This window comes from Chiloscyllium plagiosum, unplaced genomic scaffold, assembly GCF_037043375.1.
Source record: "Chiloscyllium plagiosum isolate Xiang-an unplaced genomic scaffold, Cpla_swu_hap1 HiC_scaffold_19, whole genome shotgun sequence".
Taxonomy (NCBI): Eukaryota; Metazoa; Chordata; class Chondrichthyes; order Orectolobiformes; family Hemiscylliidae; genus Chiloscyllium; species Chiloscyllium plagiosum.
In genome coordinates, this window is record NW_028270157.1 from 65,356,073 (window position 1) to 65,380,776 (window position 24,704).

Here is a 24,704-nt window from a genome sequence, read left to right on the forward strand (position 1 = left end):
TATTATTTCTGCTATCTTGTCTTCTTGTGATCATTTATTATCCTTACTTTAAAGGCTTTTAATTCTTCCGTATAGCAATGTCACTTCATTCCCCTTTAAAAGATTTCAATTCTACTGTACTGCATGTAGTCAATATGGAGGATTCTTGCCTTCTGTGTGTGAAATAAATATTTTCTGCTTTCTTGCTAGTACAGTGAACAATTCTAACCTTATGACAGTCTAATAACTTGTTCCTGTTTGCTTAATGGTTTTATTGAACAAATCCATCTGTCTGCATCTTTAAAAGAATTTCGTCCTCCCCATGTCTTTACTGAATGAATTCCACTGTTTGTGGCTCATTCAGATGAATCTCATTCTCTTTAATGGATTTTCCGAGGTTATTTGATGCTTCCTACAATGTTATTAGGACATAGAACATTACAGCGCAGTACAGGCCCTTTGGCCCTCAATGTTACGCCGACCTGTGGAATCAATCTTAATAATTACATTACAGTATGTTTTTCCTGAACGAGTCTTGCTGTCAGTAGTCTTAATAAACACTTCCCTCCTTCACTGTAGTTTAACTAATAGATCTCCTGCTTATTTCTATGATATCAATGGTATCTGAACTTTCCTCTTCTTTTAGATTTCATCTGCTTCTGAATTGCCGCAGTATCACTGTAATTATGCCTTTATGGCATTTCCACCCCTTAATACTCATTTTAAAATTACTTCTACAGTCCTTAATCTAGCCCTGCCTTGTCATGCCCACCCACAAAGGTGGTAACACTGGCACTAAGCAATAAGTACTCGAATTATTATTTACTTCCTCAGCCTGTAATTGCACAATGTTTACTTCCTTGTCCACCAGAAATTTCAATTTTTGCCACAGAACCTCCAATGTCTGTTCTCGCCTGCTAAATGCTCCTACATTTCATCGATACCCAACACAATTATATTTCCTAAGTGTGGTTAGTGTTCCGGTTCAAGCCCAAACTAACTTCTGCACTTCTCTTACCAGGTCTGGCTTTCTCCCACTGACTGTACATTCTGTTTTGTCAAATCTTGCCATAAGTTACTCTTCTTAGAACTGTGCCTGTAAAATCTCAGTGGAATCCACATTGTATGGTGGATCATTACCACAAACACCTTGATAAAAGATGTTCAGATAGTTTTTCTGCCTTTTAGGTTGGGATCAACTGGGTCAGACTGTTCTAGTATGATACAGGAAATCCTCTGGGTAGTGGAGGCTCCTATATTTAAAAAAATACAGTTTACTGTAGACTAGCAACTAGGTTACAAGTTATATTGGTATGGTAGACTATGACTGTTATTAAGACTATAGGGAGGCCTATGTGACTCCATTGAAATATGAGCTGTTATTCAACTGAAGTCTGTCTGACATAATGATATCAGGCAGTGTTTAATAACTGTTATACATGATGCATTAATTCTATCAGTACCTAACACCTCATATGAACATGCAAACACATAACCAAGGAACAAGTGTAGGCCACTTGCCCCTACAAGCCTCCAATACCCCAATAAGATCTTGGCTGATCTGATTTTAACCTCAACTTTACAATCCTGCATATCTCTAATAATCTTGCTCCATTGACCAACGAAAGTTTACTAGACCCGATGCTTGGTCAGATAGCACATTACTGTTTTATATCAATTCTCTAATCAAAGTATCTATGTGACTTGCTTCAATATGGCAGACCATCTGCCTACATTTCAGGCCATTGGCAGATTTCGAAGCTCCTTGGATGCTGCCTGAACTGCTGTGCTCTTCCAGCATCACTAACCCAGAGCCTTTTTTTTGACCTGTTTCCAATTGCAATCAGACAAGAGGCATGGGTATCTGTATCATCCCTGAAGAAGGGCTTATGCCCGAAACGTCGATTCTCCTGTTCCTTGGATGCTGCCTGACCTGCTGCGCTTTTCCAGCAACACATTTTCAGCTCGTATCTGTATTAATGTCTGATGGCCATCTTTGAGGTTGACCTCTTAAAAGCAGCCGGGCACAGTCCTCATGGTGACCTCTTGATGAGGATGAGGGGATGTCACCCCCTCACTGAGGAACATGGTGGTTCTACATTGGCTACAATCCATTCGCCCTATCTGACCAGGTCTAGTGAAACAGAGGATCAGCTCTGAGTTCAGATCATGCTCCCTGGCATTTGTGATGCCAGGGATCTCCCAAGCCTCATGTTTGCTGGTTGATATGATTCACAATGCTAATGCGGAGGCTGTCTGAACTGACCCTTCCTCCTTCCAGGAGTGTCACCCTCACTTAACAAAACCAGTCTCCATAATTCCCCTCCTTCATATATGTAACAAAAGCAGGCTGACTGCATAAAGGTTTTCCCAGCAAATAACATTTTCTGCCAGGTCAACGCTGCTAGGACATGGTCAAAGCTTATTGGATGGCTGCTATTTTGGACAATGAAGGCAACATGTTTCGACAGAGGAGTCAGCTGCACTTTGTGTCCATCCTCGCCAGTCGCCCTATGAGGAACTATTCTGCAAACACCATGTTATTGGGGTGACCATTGATGGTGAAACCATTGGCAACATAGTTCCTGCTTCCACAGCTTTGTGTCTTAGTATCCCAATGAGTTCATTCCAATTTGCTCACTGGACTCATAGTTGTTGGTGAAACACACCTGTCTGTTCAGAGATCATTCCAACCTTGCCTTTAAAATCATAGAGTCATAGAGGCGGTTAGCACAGAAAAGGCCCTTTGGCCCATCATGTCTGCGCCAGTCAAAACCAAACACCTAACTGTTCCCACCACATTTTCCAACACTTGGCCCAAGCCTGTAAACCTTGGCATCACAAATGCACATCTAACCACTTCTTAAATGTTATGAAGGTTTCTGCCTCTACCACTCTTACCAGCAGTGAGTTCCAGATTTCCACCAGTCTCTGGATGAAAACGACCCATCCCCTCTAAACTTCCTGCTCCCACCCTTAAATCTATGCTTCTCAGTCATTTGTCCAAGTGGAAATGTTTGTTCCTGCCCACAATGTCTATGCCCCTCATCATTTTATACATCACAATCATTACCCTCTCAATCACCTCTACTCTAAAGAAAACAATTTAGTCTGTCCACTCTCTCTGTCTCGCTATTTAGTAGAAACTCTCCAGCCCAGACAACATCCGGTAAATCTCCTACTGTCATATCCCTCCTACTTTGTGGATTCTAGAGCTGAACACACACTCTTGCTGGGTCTAACCAACATTTTATACAGTCTTCAGCTCTGTGCCTGAACTAATAAAGGCAACTATACCATTTGACTTCCTAACCATGTTATCCACTTACCTAAAGGGATCAGTGGACATACACACCAAGGTCCCTCTGATCTTTGGCACTCTCCAGGGTCCAAACAGTCTTCATGTATTTCCTTGCCTTGTTTGTCCTCTCCAAGTGCATTGCCTCACATATATCTGATTTGAATTCCATTTGCCATCAATTAGGCTGTCAATATCTTCTCATAGTCTAAGACTGTCCTTCTCATTCTTCACGACCCCACCAATTATCTGTGAGTTTACTGATCAACCCTCCTACATTCAAGTCTAAATCATTTATATAAACATTTAACAGCAAGGGCCCCAATATTGACCCATGTGGGACCCCGGACACAGACTTCCAATTGGAATACCCTTGACCATCATCTCTGCTTCCTGCCACTCAACCCAACTGCCGATCCAATTAGCCAAATTTTACCAGACCTTGCCTTTGCAGCCATCGCATTTATGGCAACCAGTGATATAACCAGCTGAATGCCTAGTGCTAGTTGGTGACTACCACACTGCTGTTTATTTCTCTTATCCTTCCTCTAGCCCGTGCAGAGTGGAAAGTGGCAATGTTCTTTGTGGTACCTTGGGATGAATGACATGTCTGCCATAGATTTCATCAAGATGATCCTATCTGATGATTTAGCAGTCATTATGACACATGCACATGAACTGTTCTTTCTTCCTTCAGGATCAGTGTGAAAAGCGAGGCCAAGCTAAATACTCTGACTGATGTCACTGACTGGATTTACGCCATCACTCCAGTCTCATGAGAAACATGTTGCTCGACTGTCACCTCTCTTCACCCTCAGCAAGAAAGGTTGGCTTCACTGAGCAACTTGACACTACGGCATATCAAGCAATGCATGTGTTAGCGCTGTCAGCTGTTTCCACGGTCTCTTCTGGAGGAGCTGGATCAGATTCTGCCTCAGCGCACACATTCTCAGTTGCACACCCTTCAGGAGTGTGATGATGCCTTTGAACCAGCACTCACCAGGTTACAAAGTCTTTTCTCATTCTACCAAATGTCAATGAGTCCAGGCCCAACTGACTCAATCTCATCAGAAAATCCTCGTACATCTGGAATCAACATAGTGAAAATTCTCTGGATTGTCTCAAACTGTCAGTATATCTTTCCTTAGGTAAGGGGATAAAACTGGTTACAGTTTTCCAGCCATGGTCTGCTGAGTACTTTGTATAGTTTTAGCAAAACCTCCCTACTTTTAGACTTCACTCCTTTTGATATAAAGGCCAACATTCCATTTGCTTTCCCTATTACCTTCTGAATTTGGATGATGGCTTTATGTGATTTATGCACAAGGACCCCCAACTTCTTCTGTTCCGCAATCTTCCTCCACTTAAATCATGCTCATCTCTCCTATTCTTTCTGCTAAAGTGAAAAACCTCACATTTTCCCACATTATATACCATTTCCTGAGTTTTTGCCCACTCATTTAACCTGTTTATAACCCCCCTGCAAAGTCTTTGAGTCTTCCTCACCACACATGTTCCCCAGTATTTTTCTGTGTGGGATTCCAGACTAATCATTTTTCAGTATCCTGCACAATACACAGGTCATGTTGCTCGCAAGGTGCTGTCCTTTGACGTCAGCCTCACATGTTGCAAATTCATAGGTAGCACATGATGGCTGGACGAGCCCCTCTGTTCTTAAAGACCACGGATCAAAAGGTATAGGAAGAAGTGGGGAACAGGGGAATGAGTTAGATGATCAGCCAAGATCATATTGAATGGGGCAGCAGACTTGAGGTCTAATCAGCTATAGACACATGCACTTCACTCAGACCTTAGAGGTCTCTCAGGCCAGTTTTCTTTCTCATAAGCAGTTGGCAAACAATCTTTGCTTTCATTGCAAATATTGTTCCTTGGTCAGCATCCTCCCAGTCAGCTGGTCCAAAGAACGGTCAAAGAAACACATCTGTTTGTGTGTGACTGAAAGCAGGTTGTTATTAGATTTTCACTGCCTCTCTGGCTCAGGAGGCCATAGCCCTATTATCTGTGAGGACTCTCGTAGGTCTGGCCATGTTCACATTGTTTATCACAGAATAGGACTCTCCCAATACCTTTCAACCTGCGGCTATCATTTCATTCACTACCATTACCTAGCAGCCAGCATCTCACCCACAGGCAGCAGCCTATTGATTGGCAGCACCTTACACACCGTCAAGACTTCACCTACTCTAAGTTCCTCCCCAACTGGCAAGACCCCACCTATTGGCAGCACTCCATCCACCATTAACATCCCACTCATTGACAGCACCCATTGAAAGGAGTGTTTGGTCAGTACCCTGAAGGGCTTATTTGAAGTTGAGAAAGTCTAAGCTAAGTTGTGTGGAATAATCAAGGCAGAAGCTGCCAAACTCTCAGAAATTAAAGGAATAAATGTATCATATGTATAGATGTGGTAGAGAAGGGAGTCTGTTGCTGAAATACTGTAAAGTGATGGTGATGGGATAGATAGGTTAGTTTTTACTACAGTTTGAAAGTTTTCAAATCATGTGGTATGAAAATACTTCAGTTCATTCTATATTAATTTCTTTTGCAGAAAAATTTATGTTCTATTGTTTAAAACCAAATGGCCAGTGTTGTATGCTTACATTTAATGAAGGACCACCTTGTTAAAACTTTTTAAAAATCTTGCAAGCCATATTTCAGTTTGGGATCTGTCATAGTTCAATAATAACATCAGCTTAGATCATTACAAAACACATACAGCAATCACTTCACAAACTGCTCGAAATGGGACTCTTGCTGAAGGTGCTGGAATGTTGAACTGTTGCGAACAGATTCAGAAACAGACTAAGGTTCAGCACAACATAAGACATTCACTCACTTTATGCTGACAACAGCTTGTATTTATTTTTGTGTATCCCAATGAGAATCACAGGCTGCCAGCCTCAGATTTAGAGTTTGCACCCATTTATCCTGTAAACGGCATTTTGTATTCTTTCTGGATATCAGAAGAACCAATCTCCACACTAAGTAGAGTCTTTTCTGTCAACTCTACATCAGTACAGTGATAGTTTTAACGTTCGGATGGTAACGTGAGATTACCTTCTACCTCATGAAGGTTAATCCCTGCTCTTTGTGAAAAATGATAATGTGATGTTGGTCCATGAAACCTTATTCACAAAATCCCTACAGTGTGGAAAATTACAACGTAGAACAAGCCATTTGGCCCAACAAGTCCACACCAACCCTCCGAACAGCATCCCACCCCAATGCATCCCCCTACCCGATATCTCCCATGGCTAATGCACCTAACCTACACATCCCCGAACACCATGAACAATTTAGCATGGCCAATCCACCTAACTTGCATATCTTTAGATTGTGGGAGGAACACCCGGAGGAAACAAACTCAGACACGGGGAGAATGTGCAAATTCCACACAGGCAGTCACCCAAGGTTGGAATTGAACCCAGTTCCCTGGCGCTGTGAGGCAGCAGGGCTAACCACTGAGCCATCGTGCTGTAGGAAGCCCTAAGATTTATTTGCACTTAACTCGGGCACAAGCCCACCTTGGGTTTGTAAGATCTGATTCCTCCAGCCATGGAGCTGCTTGATATAGAGTAGGAGACAGGGACTGAAGACACCAGCTTTGCTTTCCCCAGTGTTTAACTGGAGAAGATGGCGATTCCTTCAACACTGAGTTTTTGACAAGCAGACTATTGATAGCTTGAACTGAGCGTTTAAATCTCAAGCAGAACCTTCATATATCAATGTTCCTCTGTCACACTCTCGGGCATTGCATTCCAGATCTCACTCACTGACTGCATGAAAAACGTTCTTCTCACAACACATTTGTCAATTATTTTAAATCCCTGCCCTCCCATTCTTGATCCTTTCTGTCATGTGACACATTAAGCTGAGCCTTTGGGTCAAATGGTTCTGATAACACCTGAAATTAAACTGGACAAGCAGGTTACTGATTATAATTTAGATTTAGATTAGATTAGATTACAGTGTGGAAACAGGCCCTTCAGCCCAACAAGTCCACACCGCCCCGCCGAAGCGAAACCCACCCATACCCCTACATTTACCCCTTACCTAACACTACGGGCAATTTAGCATGGCCAATTCACCTAACCTGCACATCTTTGGACTGTGGGAGGAAACCGGAGCACCCGGAGGAAACCCACGCAGACACGGGGAGAACGTGCAAACTCCACACAGTCAGTCGCCTGAGTCGGGAATTGAACCTGGGTCTCTGGCGCTGCGAGGCAGCAGTGCTAACCACTGTGCCACCGTGCCGCCCACAAATCTTGCCAACAATGTGCCACAAAAAAAAGAGAACAATTATAAGTAGAAGACAGTTTGTCCATTAAGTCCTTGGCGGTTCTCTGCAAGATCCCCACCATCGCCCTCTCGCCATATACATTTTCCCTTAACTCTCATCAAATCCCTTTTTGAAAGCCACACCTGAGCCTGCCTTCATCACATCCAGTTCCTAACTGCTCATCTCAGAATTTTATTTTAGAATAATAATCTGTGGCGTGGACATCTCTATTTATTTGCTGCATTGTATTCATTTTCAAAACTGAAATTTTCAGTTAAATGTGAACTACCTTTATGTGGTGAAGCTCTCGTCACACTCCATTAACCCTCAAACTGTCTCTTTCAACCCAGAATCACACCAATTTCATATCAGTACTTCCCAAAATGTCCCATCATTTTAAACTGTTGTGCTTCATCTTTGTATTCTTGTAGTCGGTCTAACAAAACTAGGTTTACTCATATTCAGATCATTATTTCACGACAGAAGTATATAATGAAGACTGTTTTTATTTCAGCCAAGCATTGATTAATAATTATCTTTACAATAACACAATTTTGTTTATCGATCTGTAATATATACGAATGTCCCTATGTGTTAGTGGGTAGGCTTGTCCCAGTGCTAACTCGCACTGTCTCTGATAAAATGGCAGACAAAGTCCTCTGAGATGAAATCCTCTCAGCTCACCATCGATTCCCGCGCAGTACGATAATTTCCTCTCGCCAGTGGAAAACATAATGGTGGTGTTTTCTGGGATTGCACAGATTCTCACTTTGCACACTCAAGGCACTCTGAGATTTCTTTGAAAGTGAGCGGAACATTGAGGGTACTCAAGAGTGAGTGCGGTAGCAAAAAGATGGTAAACGCGTTCAAAATTTCGGGCATCAGCTGGAGGTAGTTGTCTCCTCTGTTGGCTTCTGCTGCAGAGTTCGCAGGCACCTTGCCACATCACATCCACGGGTCTGATTTGTGGATGTAGCGACTGGGTTTTCCTCGCCATTTCCTCAGTGACCTGTAACTAATGGAAGGAGATTGTTACATGCAATGAGCAGTGTACATGCACATTTTGCAAACAAACTTGATCCCTTTCTAAAATCAAGCATGTTGTGTGTTTACTAATATCTCATTCTGTGTGACCACTCAATCCACAACCTTCTTAAGATTTCTGTGCTCCTTAAATTTCAACCTCTTGCAAATTCAAGGATTTAATCATTCCATCAATGGTAAACATACTTTCACATGAACAGGCATAAAAGCTTTGGAATTTCTTTGTCAACCCTCTGTGTTTGATGTTTTCATATAGACCAATTAAATGTCAATGTAGAAATGTGAGCTTGTACGCTCATCTGAGTGAAGTTGAGGATGAAAAGGATTCCAGGGTACAGATATCCAAATCACTCCAAGTACTAATGCAGATAACTAAGGGTCGCGAGTTTGGTGCTGGAAAAGCACAGCCGGTCAGGCAGCATTCGAGGAGCAGAAGAATTGATGTTTCGAGCATAAGCTCTTCATCAGGAATGATTCTTTCCAGCACCACAACCTCAACTTTGGTCTTTAGCATCTGCAGTCCTCATTTGCTCTCAGTAGATTATTAAGGCTCAAAAGATAGAATTGAAAATCAGGGATGCTATATCCATTTTATGCAGGACTTCAGTTTGGTCTCCCTCTGACTACCAAAAAAGGTTTTAACACACTGTAGGAGGTGCAGTAAACTGATATAAATAAAAAGATACATAAAAGATAAAAAGAATGATACTACATTGATCAGAAACACACATTTTAGCTATCAGGGAGGATTGTACAGTGTGGGTTTATTTTCCCTTTAAAGTCTTGAACATGAGAGGACAGATGAAGAGAAAGTATAGCCACTTCAGGGGGAAGACCATACACAGAGGTGCCATCTTTACTTGGTCTGCCTTGTCTGTGGTTCCAGATCCACAGCAACGTAGCAGACTCTTTAACTGGTCTCAAAGGAGAAGAAGGAATGGGTAATCAATGCTGGCATTGTTAGATACAGCCACATACCAAGGAATAATTCCAAACAAAAAAAAAGGCAAGACAGTACAGGAACAAGGTACTTGATCTGTCACCTTGATGCATTGCTTAAGGCATTGCTAAATGGTGTGAGATTATCTTACTGTGTCAAAGATGTTACATCAACACAAACCATTGCTCCTGCAAACCCTGACACATTGTTTGTTTTGCGCTGGCTGCACAGGACCAATTTCACATAAGGTTGCGGTGGGATCTAACTAGGTAAGCATGGTAGTAATATTTCCAATGTTAAGTGCTGCTCTTGTTTAGTTATCAATGGTTAAACAACAAACCACCCTTAATACCCTACCAAGACTGCCCAGATCAAACTGGACAGTAATAGCAAGGCTCAATTCTGTACTCCAGTTGCCAGGGTCAAGTGATAGAGTTACATTAGTAGCAATAATACCCATAGACTGAAACACAAAATCTCCACACTCCAGCATAGTATAAAGTGTGCATTGTTGGAAATGCTGTCCTTTTTGATCTGTCCATAAAGGATCTGATGAGTATTTTGGCCATTATTTATTTCTCAACTAAGGTCACTGAAACAAGAGCTCTTTTTCATTGCCTTCCTGCTGTTTTTTGGAAACTTGCTGTGGACATATTGCCCACATTACAGGCATGACCACAATTAAAAAGTTTCCAATTAGCTGGAAAGCACTTTGGGATGTCTTGAGGTCAGGAAAGGCGCTACAGAAATGCAAGCTCTGTATGTCTGTTAGCTGTATGATTGCAGAGCTTTCAGATATTTAAACTTAGTGGTATTAAGAGTGAACTTTGTACTGTCGGATTAGGGTCCAGATAAAAAAGATGCACATCCTTCCAAATTGAGACACGATGGAAGGGCTGACGTTTCTCTGCTCAAAACCAAATAAGCAACACTGTGACAAAAGTATTGAGTCATTGAAGTGAAATCCCATGGAGTAAAACTGGGGCAGTATGAAAATGAAGCTGGCTGAGAAACAGGAAACTGTGGTCGATGGTGATTCGAGGAAGGAACTCAGTGCGGTTCCTCCTTTTCCTGATGTATATTAATGATCTGTGACTGCAGAGGTTGGGAGCCAGGCAACTGGAGAAATTCCTGTCAGCGACTCAAAAGGTTTTCTGGTTGCCAGTTAGGTGACTGGAGAGATCCTGGTTGCAAAAGTAAAAGCCCACGGGATACAAGGTGATGTGTCAAGTTGGATCCAAATTTGGCTTAGTAACAGGAAACACAAGGTTAATGGCTGACCTCGCGAGTGGAAAACTGTTTCAAGTGGTATACCGCAGGGCTCAGTGTTGGGACCTCTGCTGTTTGTTTTACACATTAACATTTGGACTTGAATGGGGGGAGCACAATTGAGAAATTTGCAGGCAACACAGAAATTAGGCCATGTAGTGGATAGTGTACAGGACAGTTGTAAGCTCAAATGATACAGCTGGGATAGTGCAGTGGGCAGGAATGTGGCTGTTGGAATTCAAGTGCGAAGACAAACAGGAAGAAGAAATACATAATAAACAGGAATGCACTGAGATGGGGAGATGAAGTGAGGGACCTTGGTGTGCAAGAGCAAAAGTCCCTCAAGTTACCAGTACTAGGCATATAGAATGCTCTCCTGGAAGGCAGAGGTATAGAATATTAAAAAAGGATATAATGGTATAACACACTGGTGAGGCCACAACTGGAGTATTGTGCACATTTCTGGACACTCTGTGCCCCAATTCTAGACTCTCCCATGGAGCAAACATCGTCTCAGCCTCCACCCCATAAACCTATCTGAATCCTACATTTTAATGTGATCAGCCTCAATTTTCCTAATTTTCAATTGATATAAACATGCGAAGCCTTTCCTTTCAGGAATCTGCCTAGTGAACCATCACTGAGCTGCTTCAGATGCAATGCATATTGCCCCCTGAAGGGCTTTCGTGGGGCAGTGGCAGTGTGCCTACCTGGAAGAGCTCGGTTCAAGTCCTGCCTGCTCCAGAGGCGTGCAATAATGTCACTGAGCAGGTTGATTAGAAATATTTGTCCCTTTCTAAATACTGAGCCCCAATACTGTACTCAGTTATCTAGATGTGGTTTTACCAATGTTCTGTATCTTTGCAGCATGATATTTCTTACATTTATACTCCAACCTTACAATAAAAGCCGAAGTTCCACTTGCATTCCCAATTACTTACTGTACCGGTGCATGTTTGCAATTAATTTACATAGATCCCTCTGTACTGTCCCAATCTGTAGTCTGTATTTTAGTAATATTTTGTTTTCTTTACCAATGTAAGCAGCCTCACATTGTATTTTAAAAGATGTTGCCAGTCCTGCTGAGTTGCAGCTGTACTTTGCTCTTATCCCATATTACATTTCCTTCAAGAGCACCTTCCAACCCCTCAACGTTCAATGGACAAGGGCAATAGATACATGGCAACACTCAAGCCACTCATCCTCTTCACTGGAGAAATATCATCACCCCCTGCCCTGTCCCTGGGTCAAAATGCTCTTTAATCGTATAGTTCAGTGCAGCTCACCACCACTTTCTCACAGGCAACTAAGAATGGGCATTAAATGCCATATTAGCTCCTGCTCCCCATCCCATGTATAAATAAAAATTAATTTCACCTGGCAAATTTTTGCCCAGTCATTCCACCAATGTATTTCCCTTTATAGGCTACATCCTCCTTACAACTTGCTTCTATACAGTAGTCCCCACATATCTGCGGGGGATACGTTCCAAGATCTATCACGGATGCCTGAAACCAGTTAAATGGATAACTTTCCTCCCCGGCAGCCCCCTGGTCCCAGGTTCTGGAATGTTCCATGTAATATGTTTGGGCTGTGGTAAACTGCGGGTAACCGAAACTGCGGTAACTGGACCCGTGGATACAGCGGTCGGCCTGTACTTATGTTTGTGACAGCAGCAAATTTGGCGACAATTAAACCCCATTATTTTATCTAAGTCTATTAATATTGATTGTAAATAACAGAGGCCTCAGCTCTGATTTCGGTAGTTACAGCTTCATAAGTCATAGAGTCAGAGATGTACAACATGGAAATAGACCCTTCGGTCCACCCCATCAATGCCGACCAGATATCCTAACCTAATCTAATCCGATTTGCTAGTACTTGGCCCATATCCCTCTTAATCCTTCCTATTCATGTCCCCATCCAGATGCCTTTTAAATGCTGCAAAATGTACGAGCCTTCACCAATTCCTCTGGCAGCTCATTCCATACCATGAACCACCCTCTGTGTGAAAAAGTTACCCCTTAGCTCCATTTTATATCTTTCCCCTCTCACCCTAATCCTATGCTCTCTAGTTCTGGACTCCCCCCACCCCCAGGGAAACTACTTTGTCTATTCACTCTATCCATGCCCCTCATGATTTTATAAGCCTCGATAAAGTCACCCCTCAGCCTCCAACGCTTCAGGGAAAACAGCCCGGCCTATTCAACATCTCCCTGTAGATCAAATCCTCCAACCCTGGCAACATCCTTGTAAATTTTTTCTGAACCCTCAGTTTAAATAAAATGGACCTATTTATCCCAAATGCAGGATTGGCAAACTCACAGGAGGCAAAGTGGGACCAGCTAAACTTTGTAACTTGTAAATTCTGCCGTAGGGCGAGGAAGGAAGTCTTTTTCTCAGAATTGGGTATTTTACTGTGGTAATAGCTGATCATAAATGATCTCCCTGAAAATGCCTTTTCTTTTGAGTACCTCATTGGCATTTATTTATTTATTCATACAAGGTTTATTAGATTATTGTAGATTCTTGGACTTAATGCTAAACCCTAAAGGTCTGAATCTCCTGTTTGGGACTAATCATACTGGCATAAAGAATAATCACTAACGTAGGGGGCAAACTAACAGGGTTAATTGGACAAAACTTAATATATGATTTTCCATTATGAAGATATGATGATGTAGAAGGCTAATATGGATCAATCTTCTTTTCTTCACTCCTTCAGGCTGATGCTTTGATAACTTTACATATATTTCAAACACACACACACACACGTGGGATTCATGATGTTTCATACAATTAACTTGTGCCTGTACAACTTGCTAATTTGCCACAAATATGCCACCAAGTTAAGGGATAGGAACAGACAGTATGGAAAGGTATTTAATTGGGGGAGATAAAATTATATTGCTATCAGACAGGAGCTGTGGAGTGTAAATTGGGAACAATTGTTCTGTGGGAAATGCACAATATAAATGTGGAGGCTACTTACGGAGCACTTGTTGAGAGTGTTGGATAACTTTGTCCCACTAAGGCAGGTGAGGAATGGTAAGGTGGAGGAGCCTTGGATGACAAGAGAAGAGGAGCTTCTTGTCAAGAGGAAGAAGGGAACTAGGATCTGGCACAACTTTAGAGGAATACAGGGTAGCTAGGAAAGAACTCAAAAATGGACGAAGGAGAGCTAGGAGAGGGCATGAAAAAGCCTTGGCGGCAAGGATTAGGGAAAACCCAAAGGCATTCTACACTTACGTGAGGAATAACAGGACGACCAGAGAAAGGGTAGGGTTGATCAGGGATAGTGGAGGGAACTTATGCGTGGAGTCTGAAGAGTTAAGGGAGGCCTTTAATGACACTAGTATTCACTAGACAGAGGGACCTTGTTGATAGTGAGAACACCGTGGACCAAATTAATAGGCTTGTACAGATTGATATTAAGGAACTGGATGTGCTAGAAATTCAGGGAAGCATCCCCAGGGCCGGACCAGATGTATCCAAGGTTACTACAGGAAGTGAGGAATGAGGTTGCTGCACCTCTGGTGATGATCTTTGCATTTTGACTCTCCACGGGAGTAGTACTGGATGATTTTGGGGGTGGGGGGGGGGGGGGGGGCGGAAGCAAATGTTGTTCCTCAGTTCAAGAAAAGGAATGGGAATTACAGACCAGTCAGTCAGTCTTACATCTGTGGTAAGCAAGGTTATGGAAAGGATTCGGAGAGATAGGATTTATGGTTATTTGGAAAAACAATTTGATTAAAGATAGTCAGCACGGCTTTGTAAGGGGCAGGTCATGCCTGACAAACCTTATTGAGTTCTTTGGAGGATGAGACAAGACAAGTTGATGAAGGTTGACCAGTGGATGTGGTGTATATAGATTTCAATAAGGCATTTGATAAGGTTCCCCACGGTAGGCTCATTCAGAAAGTGAGGAGGTATGGGATACAGAGAGATTTGGCTGTCTGGATACAGAATTAGCTGGCTGAAAGTGGTAATGAATGGAAAGTATTCTGCCTGGAGGTCAGTGACTAATAGTGTCCCGCAGGAATCTGTTCTTGGGCCTCTTCTCTTTATAAATGACTTGGATGAAGATGTGGAAGGGTGGGTTGGTAATTTTGCTGATGACACAAAGGTCGGTGATGTTGTAGATAGTGTTGAAGGCTGTTGCAGGCTACAACAAGACATTGACAGGATGCAGAGCTGGGCTGAGAAGTGGCTGATGGAATTCAACCTGGATAAATGCGAAGTAATTCGTTTTGGAAGGTTGAATTTGAATGCTGAATACAGGGTTAAAGACAGGATTCTTGGTAGTGTGGAGGAACAGTGGGATCTTGGGGTCCACATACATATATCCCTCAAAGTTGACAGGGTTATTAAGAAGGTGTTTCGTGTTTGGGTTTTCATTAACAGGGGGATTGAGTTTAAGAGCCGTGAGGTTTTGCTGCAGCTCTATAAAACCCCAGTTAGACCACACTTGGAACATTGTATCCCGTTCTGGTCGCCTTGTTACAGGAGGGATGTAGGTGCTTTAAAGAGGGTGCAGAGGAGATTTACCAGAATGCTGCCCCGACTAGAGGGCATGTCGTATGAAGAAAGGTTGGGTGAGTTCAGGCTTTTCACATTAGAGAGAAGGAAGAGAGGTGACTTGATAGAGGTGTACAAGTTAATAAGAGGAATAGATAGAGTAGATAGCCAGAGGCCTTTCCCCAGGGCAGAAAAAGCTGCATCATAATTTTAAGGTGATTGGAGTAAGGTTTAGGGGAAATATCAGAGGTAGGTTCTTTACGCAGAGAGTGGTGGGTGCGTGGAATGCACTGCCTGCAGTGGTAGTAGAATCAAACACATTAGGGACATTTAAGTGACTCTTGGATAGGCACATGGATGACAGTAAATTGAGGGGTGTGTAGGTTAGGTTGATCTTAGATCATTGTGGGCTGAAGGGCCTGTACTGTGCTGTACTGTTCCATGTTCTAAAAGGTGAATTCTAATAATTGTAATCATAAAAATATCAAACCCCAGCAGCACAGTTAATTAATGTAGGCTGGCTTATAAATATATTATGCTAGTGTAAACTTCACAACTTAAATAACTGCTCATAGACTGAAAGACGTAGTGATAACTCTGTTCGGGAGAAGCTACTAAAGGGGAAGAACAAACTTATCCAGGAATTGAAAGCAATTAGCTGTGCCTGGGAAAAGGAGGAGACAAAGCTATATAAAGAAAACTATTTTAACAACTCCTTGTTAAATGGCTGCCCTGTGCCACAAGGACAAACAGTTGCCTTGCAGAACTTAAGGAGTTAATGATGGGAAAGCTGTGTCTTCAAACAGACAGTCAACACCAAATGTAACAAGGAACAAAGGAAGCTGCTTCTGATAAGAAGGCAGACTGGCACTACTTTGGAAGAAATAATCTAAAGGACCATCAATAATGTCATCACACCACAAACTTGCAGGATGAAAAACTGTACAGGAATTGAACTCTAGGATTCATGAGGGAAGAAGTTTAGAGAACACTGCACAAGGATTGAACCCTGGACACATCCAGAGAGATAGACACTGTCAGTGGGAATTACAGCTAATTTACACCATTAATTGGATAATAGTTAAATTGGGTTGTGAGGCTTAACTTGCTTACTTGAGGGCTCTTATTTTGGTTGCTACATGCAATAAAGTTTAAATAATTGTTTCAGCACTTGACTGTGAAATTCCTGAATAAGTAGCCAGATTACAGGTTGCTTGTGGTAATTTATCCACAACACTACATTCACTGAAAGATCTCTGCTTCATGAGATCGGAGACAATGTTAACACAGTCAGTGAAAATCAAGCTGAAGGACTCATTTCATGTTCTACTTTGTCACTTTGTGCTTTTCACAATATGCAGATCTGGTTCAAGATATCATGACCTTCATTCCTTATTAATCAAATCAAAGTGCTGAAGCTATCACCCCCCGCCCCCCCCCCCCCCCTCCAATTGCAAATTTCTTGGTGCAAAAACAGCAATCTCCATTGTTTGCTGCTAGAGCTTGTGATGTTGAAATAGCAGACAGGAAGTTCTCCAGGAGACTCCTGGAAGCATTTGCAGGTTATATTTTCACGTACCATTCTGTGCAGCCAAACACGGTGAGTTTTTGATCCGCAATGATGACTGCTGCGGGCTGCTGCCAACTCCGCAGAGAGACAGCTGAGACTCGGCTGAGATTGAAGAACAGTCTGTTGCAAAGGTCTCCATTTCTTCACGTGCAACGTCTACATCACTACTGCCGCAGTCCCAAAAGGCTTTCCAATCAGCTCCCGGGCTTGTCACTTCAGAAGTTTCATTGACCACTTTAGATGCTGGACTGTGGGTTAAAGCTGTTGATAACGTATTCGGTAACTCAGAGAGAATGGTTTTGCATTTTTGGTGACCCACTCCTTTCATTTCTATTTCGGTGCAGTCGGCCACGCTAGGCTCAGATTTCCTCCAACTCGCTTGCCCATTGAAAAGTTGTGTTGAATCATCAGGGTGTGGTGCATCCTGATTTAGGACTGCACGCCAATCATTGCTACTCATGCATTTGCTCCCCATTCTCAGAGATGGTAGGGTCATCTTTGTGTTGTCAGCTTCAAACTGTTTGCCCCCATATCGTTGAGTTATTTGGCTACTGCTATTTTTGAGGCAAGCGTTTGGCCTGTAGGTTTCGAGTGCTGTATTATGTGAAGCAATGTCAGCCCAGTTACCATTGCTGCCTTCATCAGTCAGCAGGGGGTGGGACCTCAATATACTCTCTAACAGCTCCGATTCACGTTCCTCAAACACAATATCGTCTGTTGTACTGCACCAGTTACTTAATTTTCTTGGCTGAGATCTTTCTTTATGACGTTGCCCCCTGTCAACTGTTGCAGTGAACCCAAAATGGAGACAGTGTGCATTCCACGTGTGCACGCTACTAATTGACTCTGCAGGACTCGCTACGGTGTACAGGTTGAGTCCACTGTGGATCCATTCAACACTAGACTTAAAATCAAATCCTTTCTCCATCTCCTCATGGTGCTGTTCAAAGCCGTCCCCTGAAGGACACCAGAAACGGAAAATGGACTCGGTGGTGGTTTCCAACTCAGCCACATTTGGGAATTCATTTTTGCCGAAAAAGTTCTGTGTCATCAGGTCTTTGGAATTGAAACAACAGAGGGCAGCTGCTGTTTCATCTTGTCCACTTGAGGTATCATTTACCTCAGCGGGATTTTCATTAGAACACCCACTTCCAGCCGGCAACTTGGAGAGTTCTGCAGAGACGATTGTGGTAGTTTTGCTCGCATGCTTAACACGCTCAGGGTTTTGGTTCAATTTTACCTCGAATCGGTAAACATTATCGGAATGATCAGGCACTGTGCTGAAGGTTTTTGTATCGGCCATTTGGACAAAAGGATCACTTACAAAAGGCACATTATTCTGACTGGGAGGGGAGTCAGTAATGAAGTCTCTCTGTCTGCCCTCATCTAGACGTGAGCCAGCTCTAGTTCCAGCCCGGATTGGTCCATTCACCTCACGTGAGTCATGTTCTACTTGCATCGTGGAGAAATTACTCGCTTTGCCAACGGATTGCACAAGCTCACGGCCTGTTGTTACCAACGAGTCGGAAGCGAGATGCACGCCATTGATGATTTTCCAGTGCTCCCAGTACTTGGAGAGTGAGAATACAAAACTGATCCTGATCCCTGATAGCAAATCTGCGTCAGCATCATTTGAGACGGCCACTGTTCTACAGCCTTCTTTTCGGAGCAGGGAGCCACCTCCATGCGATGTCTGCCCAACAGCCGTTACTTCCCCGTTGCTACTCGGAGGGAGAGCATGGATTCCCCGAACTGGCCTTTGACATTTCAGTGTGAATCTTGAGGTTAGAACACCGCGTACCACAGACAGAGGGTGATAGCTATCCGTACTGCTTGACACACAGACTGGTGAACTTTCAGCTCCTGCCGAGCTCTTGACATTCCCGGCCTGAGGGAAGAGCCCTGGCTGTTCAGAACTTTCTTCGCTGCCTGGCATTGGACTCCCCTGGCAGCCCCAGGCCATTGAAAACAAAGTCCCCACACTCCCAGAGGTCCCATTCTTAATGCCTGGTTGCTTCCTCAATCCTCTATACAGAACAAAAGGTCCATCGGCCACATGGTGTTTGTTTCTCACTACACTTCGATCAGATGCATTGCTGCTTAAGCGTGCAGGTATGGCTGGAACTTGCTGAAGAGATGAACCATCTGCCTCACTCCTCGGTGCAGGTCTGCAGTTTTGAACTAAGCCCACAGAACATGGATCGGCAACTGGATTTATTAACGGTGTCGAACGCGCCGATGGCACATAGGGTGTGCTGCAGGGTGAGGATAGCAGACCATCACCGCCCGCAGCAGACAGAGATAGAGTTCCCTGCATCTGTTCAACGTGCGCAATTAACGGAGGTCCATCCAGAGCTGAAACATGTGAAACCGAAGAGGGGGACTGGTTTGATTTGCATGCAGTGTGGAGACTCATCGAAGGATTACTCCCTTTGCTGCTTGCAACACCATGTTCTAACTTGATCACAACATCTGCATGTGGGTGACGTGCTGTTGGGGCACAAGTGAGATTATGGGCGAATTTTTCATTGACTTCCTGAGTGTCCCCAAAGCTCATTGGAACTGAGCCGCTGACTGAGCAGGGCACCACATTGGGCAGCTCAGTTTCCTGCAATTTGTTCTCTTCCGTCCTCTGAACCCTGGTCACCACCGGACTCTGAACATTCCTCCCTTGCTGGTTTGTTTGATAAACGGAGCTCGAGTGGTTTACGTCCGCAGGATTTTGTTTACTGACTGCAGAGGTGCTTTGGTATTCCTGGAAAGGAGTGTTAACCTCTGCAGTCTGCAGTCTTTTTCCAGGACTGAAAGGAATGTCTGAGGAGGCTCTGGTTTGTTTGGGCCCTGTAGAACCGAGACCAAGTGTGGCGAACACTTGCTCCTTATTATTCGATACCACTGTATTAAACGACGGGAGAGTGAAGTCTAGCTTCTGTTTTACTTCTGGACCAGATGGATCAATTGACAAAGAGGGAGCTGTGTTCTGTTCTGGACTGGTTACATCAGGAGACGAAGAAGTTAGAATTGCCACACTCGGTCCTTCATTGTCTTCTGGAATGATACCTAAAGAACGTAAAATGAATTCTAAGGTATCCGATTCTTTTGTCAAAACACTCTCAGAATTTGGTATTGAGTGGAGTTCCTCAACCACCTTTTCTGGGGATGTGTTACTTACCTTGTTACCATTTGTCGTGTAGATATCAGAGGATGGAAATCCATTTACTGCCTGGATTCCTGCAGATACCTCATTGCTGGCTTTACACTGGAGCCCTGCCTGATCAATTAGGTTTGATGGAGCACTGAACAGTTTAGATGATTCAATAGGCAAGGCAATGAGTTGTTCTGGAAGACCCTCCGAAGGTGGAACTGAAGCATCACCCTTTTGATCATTTGAGGTTGCATTTGAGACGTGGACACCCACACGAGAGGCAGCCTCTTGCACTCTGCTGAATTCTTCAGCCCTCACTGCTAGAGTTAAGTTCCCTTGGAAGCTTTTCGAAGTTGCATTGGTGAGGTGGCTCTCCATGATCGGCTCCGCCCGTGCACAATGGGGAGACAATGGGTTGCATGCTTTGTCCGCAGGTGACAGGCTTCCGGATCCTTGGCTTGAACATCTCGGCCAGTGCAGTGTGTCGGCGGGTTTTGTCGTTGGAGACCTCATGGCACTCGGGAAAGATGCAAGCTTCTCTTGAACCACTGAGGTTGCATGTGGAGGTGATATCAGTGGTCCCTCAGTTTTGTCTGCGGATTGTGTGAGGAGAAGTGCAGCTTTCTTGTTGTCAAAGGTCTCAGGTGAAGAGGAAGCTTCTGCACTTTGGCTGCGTTGAACTCTTGAATGAAGGTGAGTGACAGGGCTCGATGCATTCCATTTAACAAGTGGGGGAGATTCATCATGCGTAAATTGTCGTGCTGCTGCAGCGTTCTGCGAATTTAGCAATAAATCTGCACTCGCATCCCAAATATCCTGGTGATCAGCCCTTTGGGAAGACTGGTTGTCACAAGCGGACTGTACAGCATTGATATTAATTTGACCCAATTCAGAAGCTGGTTGAACACGCTTTGTAGAATCTTCCAGCTTTTGACGTTTCGAATTTCTATTCATTTTATTTCCGTAAGAAGTTCGCAACATATCATACAAGGCTTTGATGTCTTTTCGACGTTGCTCGTCGCGCTGAGAAGTATTTATTGGAGGGTTGGTTTGATTCATGTTTGATGCACTTGAGGTGTCCAGTGACTGAAATGAATGTTTGTGTGGTCCATCTTGTTGGTTTGGTCCAAAATAATTGGGGTCGACAGACCCAGAACCGAAAGGCTTGGGACTCTTTAAACAGTTAAATGAGTAATCTTGCATGTTACGCTCAACACCTATAGCCCCACGGTGAGTGTGGGGATACAAATTCCCTGTACTATCCAGACAAATGGAGCTTTTCTCTTCACAGCCTTGCAGAGATGAGCTGATTTGTTCGATCGATGAGTGGCATTGGTAGTGTTTTAGCACATGGGGAGATAAAACCTGTTGCTCACTTTGTTCGGGAAAAAGAGAATGGCCACCCACGTTTCTGTTTTGCGTACACTGATATTTCAATGATGAACTGCTGCTCAGATTCCTGCCATTTACATAACTAGCAGAGTTTGTGTTCTGTGCGGCGATCGGACAGGATTGCACGATTGCAGGATTTTGCTGGGGTGACACATTCACTTGACCTGCCCGTAAATTCGCGCATGCTATTCTTTTCCTTCTATCCATAACCTCAAATGCAAAAAGCAAGGCCTTCAACTCTCCAAATGTAAGTTCTTCAAGAAACCTTAGCACGTCATAACTCCTCCTCTTCCGGGAAGGCTGGGAATTCTTTTGAGAATACACACTGGACAGGTATTGTGCCCGGGAAGCAAATTCAGAATCTATCTGGTGATTTTGAGACGTTCTGTGACTAAAACTGTTGAAATGAGGATCTGTTGGCAGGTCAGAAGTGCCCTGCCAACAATCTTGACCAGGAATCCGAGTACAAAGTCCACCTCCACTTGACGTCATGCTCTGAGTATGGCCAAGTGTTGCTTCATGTCCACGGTTCATAAAGTGCTTTCCAGTTGATGACTCTGGAGCTGAGATATTGTCCCTACTCAGTGCCTGCATTCCCTTTCCCTGCTGTCTTATCGCAAACATACGTCTGTCCATGGGCACTTTGCAAACTTTCGTACGCACGTTATGAAATGGGCCCGAATCACAATAGCTTACATCGGAAGCCTGTTGATTTGCAGTATGCATGAAAGATTCAGGAGCCTGTTGATACTCGGCACTTGGGCAGTTATCCCAACAATTCTCCGTGGGCCGAGACGCAAATACCACCCTACTGTCTGACTGCCCAGGAAGTTGCTCTGAAAGAGGCCACCTCTTGTGGTTTAGGAGAGGTGGTGTCGCCCAAGAGGCGAGCGAGCTTGGAGTTCCAGGCTGTACACCAGTAGAAGCAGGGCTTGGGGATGATGGGAAATTCTTGATGGTTGCATGGGTCTTTTGGTTCCAGCACACTGGCCCTCTCTGAGAAGGGACAAACTCCAATGGAGTTTGAACTGAGGCTGGGTCTGACCACATTGATCGATCTTGCAAATAGCTAGATTGGCTCTCAGTTGGCAGGCATTGTGGATAGGCAGGTCGGAATCGACTTTTAGTTTGGGAACCCTCAATTAACGTAGTCAGTATAGGCGAACGATAGAATGTGGTGTCACTGAAAGGTGATGATAGTTCAGCTGAAGAAGAGGCAAGTTTGCTGGTGTCTTCATTTGAGTTGCTTGCTGCCAATTCATCTGCAAAATAGTTAGGTCCGCCACAGACCTTCCAAGACTGGTGATTAGATGAGGATGATCCATTATTGGCACACCCAGATCTCCAAACAGTCTGGTGCGATAGTGGAGTTGATGCCATGAGCTCATTCTGATTGTCAAAAGCCTGGTGAAAACAGTTATTTGGTACCCAACTTTGCATCTTTTGCTGTTTTAACTTGCACCGGATCAGCTTGCTCTTTTTGTTCTGATCTGAAGGCTTCCTGTGAAGAAGAATAAATCAGAACTTTAATTAAGAGAGAAAAGAAAAATTGAAACAGAAACTGAAACGGCTGGATAAGCTCAGTGTCTGTGGAGAGAAATCAGACCCAATGTTTCCTCAGAACAATCCTCATTAAAATATGGATCCTGCCACAATAACCAATGTTTTCACAGTTTTTGGTGTTGAGGTCAACACTCAGCACATGTTCATTTTCGTTCTGACCAATTACACTGTAGTTACAGGCTTTGGCCACAAGATGACAGTGTGAAGCAACTCCCATGAGCTTCCTCCCAGCTTGACCTTACTCAGCTCCAAGTACCTAACTGTTTAAGGTATAAAAGGGAGAGAGTTCATCAATCCTGAGCCAACTCACTATCGACGATACTTGCGCCGCCATCTCTCTCCACTATCGACACCGGACCCAACCAAGGCCATGGAATAAAAAAAGGGCAGTAGCAGTATGGATACAAAATTAGCTGAGAAAGAGGTAGTGAACAGAGAGCAATGGTGAATAGGTGTTTTTTTGGGGGCTGGAGAAGGTTTGCAATGGAGTTCCCCAGGGATCGATACTGTATTGGGTTCTTGCTTTTCCTGATCTTGGTAAATAGGGGATAATTTCAAAGGTTGCAGATGACACTTGTTCAGGTGAGAATTGTAAACTGCAATCAAGGAAGTGCAGAACTTCAAAAAAAAGATATTAACAATTTGATAGACTGGGGGCAGATGCAGTTCAGTGTAGAGAACAGCAAGGTCATATATAGAATCATACAGTGCAAAGCAGTCCACATCAATCCTCCAGAGAGTATCCCACCCAAACCACTCCCCCCACCCCCCCCCATCCTAATAACTCTGCCTTTACTATCCCCGAAACATCGATTTTCCTGCTCCTTGGATGCTGCCTGACCTGCTGTGCTTTTCCAGCATCACACTCTCGACTCTGACCTCCAGTGTCTGCAGTCCTCACTTTCGCCTTTACTGTGGCCAACCCACACAACCCTGGACACTATGGGCAATTTAGCATGGCCAATCCACCTAAGTTGAAACTTTATTGCTGGAACAGCACAGCAGGTCAGGCAGCATCCAGGGAACAGGAGATTCGACGTTTCGGGCACAGGCCCTTCTTCAGGAATGAGCAGAGAGTGTTCAGTAGGAGAAGATAAAAGGTAGGGAGGAGGGACTTGGAGGAGGGGCGTTGGAAATGTGATAGGTGGAAAGAGGTCAAGGTGAGGGTGATAGGTCGGAGTAGGATGGAGGCGGAGAGGTCAAGAAGAAGACTGCAGGTCAGGAAGGCGGTGCCGGGCTGGAGGGATTCGGCTGAGACAAGGTGGGGGGAGGGGGGGGATGAAGAAACTGGTGAAGTCCAAGTTCATCCCCTGTGGTTGGAGGGTTCCCAGTCGGAAGATAAGACGCTCCTCCTCCGACTGTCGCGTTGTTGTGGTTTGGCGGTGGATGAGTCCAATGACCTGCATATCCTCGGTGGAGTGGGAGGGGGAGTTGAAATGCTGTGCCACAGGTTGGTTGGGTTGGTTCGTCCGGGTGGCCCAGAGGTGCTCCCTGAATCGCTCCGCAAGTAGGCGGCCTGTCTCCCCAATATAGAGGAGGCCACACCGGCTGCAGCGGATGCAGTAGATGATGTGGGTGGAGGTGCAGGTGAATCTGTGGCGGATATGGAAGTTTCCTTTGGGGCCTTGGAGAGAAGTGAGGGGGGAGGTGTGGGCGCAAGTGTTGCACCTCCTGCGGTTGCAA

At 44.1% G+C, this 24,704-nt stretch overlaps 1 protein-coding gene across 1 annotated transcript in view; it reads right to left on the reverse strand.

Annotated features, from left to right (window-relative positions):
• Window positions 1–8,443: 8,443 nt before the first annotated feature.
• LOC122559488 (uncharacterized) overlaps window positions 8,444–24,704 on the reverse strand; it is a 41,126-nt gene continuing 24,865 nt past the window's right edge. Inside the window, exons 2-3 of the mRNA XM_043708990.2 lie at window positions 16,931–22,959; window positions 8,444–8,595 (exon numbers count right to left, since the gene is read on the reverse strand). Coding sequence (XP_043564925.2) covers window positions 8,582–8,595; window positions 16,931–22,898 — 5,982 coding nt within the window. The 5' untranslated portion in view covers window positions 22,899–22,959 and the 3' untranslated portion in view covers window positions 8,444–8,581. The remainder of the gene's footprint in view (window positions 8,596–16,930; window positions 22,960–24,704) is intronic.